This window comes from Triticum aestivum, chromosome 3D (assembly GCF_018294505.1).
Source record: "Triticum aestivum cultivar Chinese Spring chromosome 3D, IWGSC CS RefSeq v2.1, whole genome shotgun sequence".
Classification (NCBI taxonomy): domain Eukaryota; kingdom Viridiplantae; phylum Streptophyta; class Magnoliopsida; order Poales; family Poaceae; genus Triticum; species Triticum aestivum.
Genome location: NC_057802.1, coordinates 463,656,619 through 463,665,888, shown reverse-complemented (window position 1 = coordinate 463,665,888; position 9,270 = coordinate 463,656,619). Strand labels below are relative to the sequence as shown.

Below are 9,270 nucleotides of genomic sequence, written 5' to 3'. Positions count from 1 at the left end.
AATCACGTCATTCTCCTAATGAGGTGATCTCGTTAATCAAATGACAACTTATGTCTATGGCTAGAAAACATAACCATCTTTGATTAAGGAGCTAGTCAAGTAGAGGCATACTAGTGACACTCTATTTGTCTATATATTCACACATGTATTATGTTTCCGGTTAATACAATTCTAGCATGAATAATAAACATTTATCATGATACAAGGAAATAAATAATACTTTATTATTGCCTCTAGGGCATATTTCCTTCAGGTTTCACTAATGACTTCTCTCAAGAAAAATAGCAAACGGTGGGTGAACAAATTACTGTTGGGGCAATTGATAGAACTTCAAATAATCATGATGATATCCAGGCAATGATCATTATGTAGGCATCACATCCAAGATTAGTAAACCGACTCCTGCCTGCATCTACTACTATTACTCTACACATCGACCGCTATCCAGCATGCATCTAATGTATTAAGTTCATCGAGAAACAGAGTAATGCAATAAGAACGATGACATGATGTAGGCAAGATCTATTTATGTAGAAATAGACCTCATCGTTTTATCCTTAGTAGCAACGATACATACGTGTCGGTTCCCCTTCTGTCACTAGGATCAAGCACCTAAGATCGAACCCGTACAAAGCACATCTTCCCATTGCAAGATAAATAGATCAAGTTGGCCAAACAATACCCAAATATCGGAGAAGAAATACGAGGCTATAAGCAATCATGCATATAAGAGATCAAAAAAGACTCAAATAACTTTCATGGATAAAAAGATAGATCTGATCATAAACTCAAAGTTCATCGGATCCCAACAGACACACCGCAAAAAGAGTTACATCATATGGATCTTCAAGAGACCATTGTATTGATAATCAAAAAAGAGAGGAAGCCATCTAGCTACTAACTACAGACCCGAAGGTCTACAAAGAACTACTCACGCATCATCGAAGTGGCACCAATGGAAGTTGTGAACCCCTCCATGATGGTGTCTAGATTGGATTTGGTGGTTCTGGACTCTGCGGCGGCTAGAATTGATTTTCGTTGACTCCCCTAGGGTTTCTGGAATATTGGGGTATTTGTAGATCAAAGAGTCGGTTCAGGGGGCACTCGAGGTGGGCACAACCCACCAGGGCGCGCCTGGGCCTCCTGGCGCGCCCTGGTGGGTTGTGCTCCCCTCAGATCACCCCCAGGCGCTTCTCTGGCCCACTGGATGTCTTCTGGTCCAAAAAAATCCACAAAAAGTTTCGCTGTGTTTGGACTCCGTTTGGTATTGATTTCCTGCGATGTAAAAAACATGCAGAAAACATCAACTGGCACTTGGCACTATGTCAATAGGCTAGTACCAAAAAATGATATAAAATGACTATAAAATGATTATAAAACATCCAAGAATGATAATATAACAGCATGGAACAATCAAAAATTATAGATACGTTGGAGACGTATCAGAGTACATATACGAGCAGTATGTTGAGTCCTCCGACGGCTCGTCGGACGAGGAGTACTCCGATGAGAAGGCGATGATGCAGGTGGTCCTTGAAGACACAGAGCTTGGGGAGGAGCATGTTCTCAATTTCAAGGGCTCGATCAAGGGTCATCGCATGCTCAACTGCAACAGGGTGCGCGGGCATTTGCCGCTGATGGCCGACTACTTTGCCCTCGATGCACTCTCCGCTGACCATTTTCGCCGGGTGGATGCGCAAGATCGTCTTCGGGCGTTTGTACCATGGCGTCCGGTCCTACGATGACTACTTCATCCTGAAGATGGACGCCGTGGGAACAACTGGCTTCTCTAGTTACCAGAAGTGCATGGTCGCACTCCGGATGCTTGCATATGGCACGATCGCTGATTCGTGGGACGAGCACCTACGGATGTCTCAGAGCACTTGCGGAGATGCCATAGTCAGGTTTGCAACTGTCGTGGTTGAGGTGTTCGGCATGCTTTCTTTGGATTTGGCACGCTTTCTTTGGCATGCCCGGGTCTCACGATAACATCAATGTGCTGCAACGATCGTCATTTTTTGCGGGGCTGACTGGAGGAAAAGCTCCTCCTTGCCAGTATACTGTCAATGGACATGAGTACAATATGGGCTACTATCTGGTTGACGGTATCTAATCCTCCATGGGCTACCTTTGTTAGCACCATCTCAAACCAGTTGGCCAGAAAAAGGCTCACTTTGTCCAAAGACAAGAAGCGGCTAGAAAGGATGTTGAGAGGGCATTCGGAGTTTTTCAGGCCCGTTTTGCAGTTGTTCGTGGACCTGCAAAACAATGGGATCCGGAGACCTTGTGGGAGGTGATGACATGTTGTGTGATTATGCACAACATGATCATTGAGGATGAGGGTAACGATGCTGCTGCAACTCTGGAATTTGAGAACATGGGCTATCCTATCCAACTTCCGGACCAAAATCCGGCCACATTTGAGGAGTTTATTCAAATGCATCAACAAATTCGACATCGACCAACTCACGAGCAGCTCACCGTGGGGCTCGGGAAGCGTGGCAAACATGACCACGAGGCCGACTCCTTGTCAGGGCACTGCAGCGCGGCCAACTTCACCATGGCGCCGCCAGGTGTTGAGCCGCGGCCACGCTTTCGCCTCTATGTGTCGGTCCAACACATTTGCAACTCCACCTATTAAAGATGTAAAATTGGCAGCCGCGCGACAACCGTGCAACTGCCTTCACTTTGCTTCCGCCCGCTCGACCTCCGCCCGCCGCACAGCCGCCACCGCCCCATTCGCCTACAGAACTGCCGCCGCTGCCTGCCCGCGCCAGATCCGGCCGCGAGCCACCCCTGCCGCCTCTCGGCCGCTCCCCCGCCTCGAATCTCCGCTTCTCCGCCGATGCACCGTCGCTGCTTCGCCGCCCCTACGCCGCTTCTCCTCCTCACTTCGCCTCGAATCGCCGCTCCTCCGCTGCCCCAATTTGCCACCCCCGCCGCCCCTCCGACGTTCCTCCACCTCTCTTTGCGTCGAATCGCTGCTCTTCTGCCGCTGCATCGCCGCTGCTCCGCCGCCCCGATCCGCGCCGCCACCGTCCCGATTCACCACCCCCCGGCGCCCCTCCGACGCTCCTCCTCCGCCCCCACGCACAGCCGCCGCCACCTCGACGCTGCCGCCGTCCCCACTGCCGCCGCCACGATTCGGCCGCTGCCCACTAGTTTTTACATCTTCATTTTGCATCATCTATTAGAGTTGCTCTTTTACATCTCTAATATACATCATCTGTCGGAGTTGTATCTTTTTTGAAGATGTAAAATGCATTTTGTAAAGCTGTTTTACATCGCCAAATTTCCATCATATACTAGACATGCTCTAATTATTCACTTGAGACAAATAAACTCCGTGGGGCTGGTCCATGTTGAGTAATTTGAGGAAATGCCACACTTTTCCTAGGACTTTGCTCCTATAGCACACCTTTTTTTTATTGGACTAAATAGCACACTTTTCATTGCTAGCTGGATAAAACACCCCATATTGAGTTTTTTCCTACTTTTCCACGTCCAAGCCCATAAGTCATACTTTTTAGGACGGATTTGCGCTCAATCATTTCAAGCTCTGGTTGAGCTGGTTTGATCGTGATCAGCGAGGACACACCAAGCACCACGCCGCCGCCTGCGCGTGCACCCTGCCCGGCGGCGCCGCCTCGCCGTGACTCCTCCCCGGCACGCCACCGCCTCGCCGTGACTCCTCCTCACGCCTACCAGTTCTCCCGCAACTGCCTCGTCCTGCTTCTTCTCCTTCCCGACGGTGCACATGTACGTTCTGTTGACTACCTCCTCTCTCTTTGAGCCATATGCTAACAACTTGAGCAACGAGCAGCTATAGCAAGCTCCAGCTAGCATGTACAGCGAGTCAGCAACCACTTCAAAAGTATACCAGCATGTACAGCGACCACTTCGGCCAGCCAGCCAGCAGAACAACGAGGAGCTACACATAGACATGGGACACGCTGCAGGGGACACTTGAAGGGCCGGCGCAGTCTCTTTTCTGCCAGGACGGAGGGAGTGGCTTTTTTCAGAAAAAAAAAAATACAAGGGAGTGACTGGAGCGTGGCCGAGGGCGCAGCTTCATGCATAGGAACGGGGGCTAGGCAGTAGGCACAGCGAGGCGCGGCTCACCGGAGAGGAGGTACGGCGAGGCAGCGACGTCGGGGAGAAGACACGACAAGGCAGCAGCTCGCCGCGGTGGAGGTACGGCGAGGCGGCGACTTGGGGAGAAGGCACGGCACGGGGCACTGCTTTGTTTCTCTGTCTGCTGTGCGTTCATAAATGAAGGAAATATTTGATTGATCGAACGGGAACGAACCGGAGGGCAAATCTGTCCTAGAATGTATGACGTCTGGGCTTGGGCAAGAAAAAGTAGGAAAAACTCAATATGCGGTGTTTTATCCAGCTAGCAATGAAAAGTGTGCTATTTAGTCAAATAAAAAGAAAGGTGTGCTATAAGAGTAAAGTCCCAGAAAAAGTGTGGCATTTCCTCAAATTACCCCGTCCATGTTGGCGACTCTCCGCCGGTTGCCGCCGCTGTCTTCGCCTCGCCTCCCGGTTCCCGCCCCACTGTTGCTCCTCACGCCTCACGGCGAGATGGGGCCGCATCTGCGCGGATCTCGTCAGGCTCGGGCGTCGGCTCCTCCGCCGGTCGCAAGTCGCCGGCCTCCGGCATTGTCGCGCCGCCTGCCGGGAACTCGTACGCTTGGCAGCGCATCTGATAAGTCCCTCTCAACTTTTGTTTGCTCTCTACAGATTCGAAGTCCATCTAATCCCAACTTTGTTGAATTGTTTTGACTGGTTAGCATCTGAAATCTCGCTGTCTTTCCTGATTTTTAGTGCGTATGGTTGCAACGAAAGATCCACCATATAATCACCAAGAAACGACAAGGCTCAATACTTCGTTTGGAGCATATAGCATATTATAGCAGCAACTGTGTGATGTGATGATACTAAATTAATTAGTCCATCTAGCTGGAGAATTAACTAATTGATTTGGACCAGGCTGATTAAAGATAAACAAGCTAGGAATGGAGAAGATGACTTTTCTCATTGGGGGGATACGACTCTGTACATAGCTGTATAACTACTCAAGAGTATCCCCATGTCGACCTGGGCAGGGCAGCCATCATACACCTCGCATCCAACTTGTGAGCAGTAAGTGGAGAAGAGAGCTTGCACGTAGTGGTGCTGATGGCGTCGAGGAGCAGCGGCGACGAACCTTCTAGCTTGCTCATGGAGGAAAATGCCGTGCAAGTGTCGGTGGATGCCAAACTGACGGTGGCCGCAGGCCGTGGCAACTGTCAGCAGTTGAAGGATCTGCTGAGCACGGAGGATTCAAAGACAATGCTGGTTGTGATGGCCCCGAGCATCCAGGCTTCCACGGTGAAGCCTCTCCCAGAGGTCATGAGCCCCCTTCTGCTATCATCGGCTTGCTCTGGCGCCTGGCAAGACTTGGAATTTCTTCTCAACAGGGGACACGGTCAGCCGCATCCTTCCATGAATTCTAGTACAAATATTCTTGACCTGCTCACGGCATACGGCTCCCACAGCTGCAGCGGCAAAGGCGCGTCGATGCAGAAAGCTTCTGATGATGTTGAAGCACTTCTGAACCTGCCTTCAGGTTCTACCGTGTCACTTCTGGATGGGGTCACCATTGAAGGGGGCACTGCGCTCCATGTGGTGGCCACATATGGTGAGAGTGATGGATTCTTGAGGAGTGCTGACATCATCCATAGCAAGGCAAACCACCTCCTGTTTGCGCGTAACAAGAACGGTGACACGCCCCTGCACTGTGCTGCACGGGCCGGGATGTCCCGAATGGTCTGTCACCTCATCACTCTGGCCAGAGGCGAGAATACAGGTGTTAACAGAGTGAAGGAACTCCTAGAAATTGAAAACATCCTTAAGGAGACAGCATTGCATCAAGCAGTCCGTATTGGAAATAATGATATAGTCAAGCTGCTAATGGAGGAACACTCGGAGTTGGCCAGTTTTCCGAAAGACGGCACTTCACCTCTCTACCTGGCCATCTTGCTGGAAGAGGACATCATTGTCGAGACACTTTATAATGCGAGTCACATGAAACTTTCCTACTCTGGGAAAAATGGACAGAATGCGTTGCATGCTGCGGTCCTCCGAGGCACAGGTACCAGACATCTTTCCATTCCATGTAATAAATCTAGATTAAGCTACAATTGTCTGCACATATTTTCCATGTTTTTCAGCATGGTTTTGCCTCTTATATATCTCCTAGTTGGATTGTATATGTGTAGTTTTTCCCAGTAAAATTTCTTGAAATTCATCTGAAGCAACAAGCATTGAGCAACATCTAGCATATGCCTTTTACTTACAGCTAACCAGTTTTGTTCCAGTGTGTACGGGAAAGTTTGATCTACAATCCCCTGAGATAACAAATGCTGCTCAAAATGGTCTTGAAGTATTCTATACCGTTATATGACTTGAAAACTTTCACTAGTGCATTCCACCTGGCCATAAATTTTTTATAACATTTTCTCTATACAAAACATCATCTCTTCATGAGAAACAGCAAGTAATTCTGAATTAATGAATAAAATTCACGAACCATGACAGGGGCCTCAAATTTCATAGTAGATAGGAGTAAATGGCTTATTACTCGATGTTCTTGTATGCTCTGCTAGTTGGGAAGTACTATATGTTAGTCTGGCCTTGTAAGAATTACTGAACAATGCAGTATGTAGTTACCCAAGTGTCGGGAAAGGTATGTACCAAGCCACAGTATTGCAGTTCAACTTCCTCCGCTAGGCAGCCTGTGCTGCAAATATAGTTCCGCTCCCAATGTATTCTATAATTCTCCCTTTCAAATAATACAATCCATTTCTCATGACTCGTATTTGACTCAGATAAACCAGCACCAGTTTGCGAAAAAGGTGAAACTATAATTTAGTACTTTGGCTAGTGCAGTTAGCAGAAGGAGATTTACAGGAAGTACGGACACTTGTAATTAGTTGAGTAGTTGAGTAGTGATAGTAGTATTGTTTCATTCCCACAAATAAATTAGGATATAGTATAAACTACTAAACAGAATACAGACACCTGTAAGTTTTACAGACACATGTAATTAGTATATGAGTTTATGGATTTACAGGAAGTACGGACACATGTAATTAGTTGAGTAGTGATAGTACGGATTTATGATTTTATGAGTATATGAGTTTATGAGTAGATTTACAGTAAGTGCGGACACATGTAATTAGTTGAGTAGTTGCGTAGTGATAGTAGTATAAACTATAATTTAAGTGTCCATGAATCGCGAACAAGATACGACATACACACAATGAAATTGCCTTCTGAAAGACTATTGAGACTATTTTGATATTTTTATTTTGCTTGCCGATTATAATTGAGTGTGTCATTTCCATAGTAGTTGTTCTTCTCTTCCTTGATGAACAGAAATCCCTATTTGCAGAGCTTACAAAAAAGCTCTTGGAATGGAACAGTGATCTCACTACACAAAGGGATGAAAACGGGAGTACGCCTCTCCATTTTGCTGCAGCTCTGGCACAGCAAAGTCAGCGAGGAAGTATATGTTGGCAAGTATTGGAAGCGAACTCAGCTTCATTGTATCAGTCAGATTGCAACGGATTATTTCCAATACACGTTGCTGCCTCTGTTGGTGAAAGTGGGACAATAACTATGTTTCTTAACAAGTCTCCAAGCAGTGCCGGTTTGCAGGACAGTATGGGAAGGACATTCCTTCATGTAGCTGCTGAGAAAAGGAAAGTTAGAATAGTCAGTTCTGCTTGCAGAAATCGATCACTCTTATGGATTCTTAATATCCAAGACAATGATGGGAACACTGCACTACACCTAGCTATCCAGGCACGGAGTCTTCGAATGTTTTGTGCTTTGTTAGGGAATCGACACACACATTTGAATTTATCAAATAATATTGGGCAAACTCCTCTAGATATATCACTATATGGGGTTTCCCCAGGAATTTTTGATGATCAGGTAATGTACTAAATTGTACTTTTAAGCACCGCGTTTGGTGTGAAAGCAAATAATGGAGATTTGTGTGGTTTGGCTTCACCTTCTTTTCTTTTTCGTTTTTTCAGATCAGTGAAGCGAAGATACACTTTGCACTGACAGTTGTTAATGCTAGGAGTGGTGGCAGTCGTCGTGATCACTTCGAAGAAAACTACACTCGCCAATTAAAATATGATGAAACAGAACAATTAGAGAAGTTGAAAGAATCAACACAAACACTATGCATTGGTGTGGCTCTAATTGCAACTGCGACGTTTACTGTTACTTTTGCCCTTCCTGGAGGTTACAAAGCGGATGAACATATTAATGGAGGAACACCAACACTTGCCGGGAGGTATGCATTTGATGCATTCATAATAGCCAGCACATTCTCCTTCGTCTTGTCTGTGATGGCTATGGTAGGTCTCATGTATTCTGGATACTCTATTTTAAACCCACAGACTCGTAGAATTTACTTGATCGCGGCCTTGTATTTTGGGTCAACATCGGGCACATGCTTCCTAGCAACTTTTGCACTAGGTTTATACATGGTGCTAGCACGAGTTGCTCACAAGTCCGCCATTGCTATCTGCGTCATTAGCCCTCTTGCTGTTATATGCAAACAAATGGACCTTTGGTTAAAGTGGGCTGTTCTGGCACAACCATTATGTACTCGAATTGGGCTAACTCGTACACTGGTAATGGTAACAACGAGAATCCTTTTCAGCCTGTTGATGGAATTTTGGCCCATAATAGTCATTTTTGTTTGGGCCACATATACAAGCAACCAGTTTTAGAAATGGAGCATATACAACTACCAGCACTCATGACTTGAAGATGCATCAAACACAGAACTTTTTCGGTGAGATGTTTTCATGACGTCCTGGGGATTTGGGATTCAGGATTTACTGTAGTCGTCAGTCTATTTTTCTCTTCGGAATCGTTTTGTATGTTTTGATACTGTTATGTTGTGATGTACCGTTTTGTTCAACAATTTGTGCTCATAATCATGTAAATGCTGATTACCTCTGCTATTAACTTCTTTGAATTATGCAACTGGTTTCAATTTTCCATGTATCACTTGTATTTTGGTGTGTAAAATGGTTAATATAGGGTAACAAATCCACGCGCAAACAAATCTTTCAACCTATCTAACAGTTTATAGTATATAACATCACTAGTGCCTTGATACTTGCCTTTGGTGTTATTACTCTGATTTGCTACCTTAATGATTTGTTGTCGGATTTGGGTAACTGTTTGCCCTCACAT

At 46.3% G+C, this 9,270-nt stretch overlaps 1 protein-coding gene across 2 annotated transcripts; it reads left to right on the top strand.

The window, feature by feature from the left end:
* Nucleotides 1–4,416: 4,416 nt before the first annotated feature.
* LOC123079698 (protein ACCELERATED CELL DEATH 6) lies at nucleotides 4,417–9,026 on the top strand. 2 transcript variants are annotated; one of them, XM_044502498.1, is made up of 4 exons: nucleotides 4,417–6,139; nucleotides 7,442–7,986; nucleotides 8,091–8,219; nucleotides 8,963–9,016. In XM_044502498.1, exons 1-4 carry the CDS (start codon nucleotides 5,185–5,187, stop codon nucleotides 9,014–9,016), a joined length of 1,683 nt encoding a protein of 560 aa, XP_044358433.1. In that variant the 5' UTR covers nucleotides 4,417–5,184. The 2 variants fall into 2 exon arrangements, with proteins under 2 accessions (XP_044358433.1, XP_044358431.1); XM_044502496.1 differs by having other exon boundaries at nucleotides 4,420–6,139; nucleotides 8,091–9,026.
* The last annotated feature ends 244 nt before the right edge of the window (nucleotides 9,027–9,270 follow it).

What these genes read in the sequence shown, in the direction of transcription:
- LOC123079698 (XM_044502496.1), top strand. Translation starts at nt 5,185, where the DNA reads ATGGCGTCGAGGAGCAGCGGCGACGAACCTTCTAGCTTGCTCATGGAG. An exon ending in TGCGGTCCTCCGAGGCACAG is followed by an intron (nt 6,140 to 7,441) that starts GTACCAGACATC and finishes CCCTATTTGCAG; the next exon opens with AGCTTACAAAAAAGCTCTTG. An exon ending in CAGGAATTTTTGATGATCAG is followed by an intron (nt 7,987 to 8,090) that starts GTAATGTACTAA and finishes TCGTTTTTTCAG; the next exon opens with ATCAGTGAAGCGAAGATACA.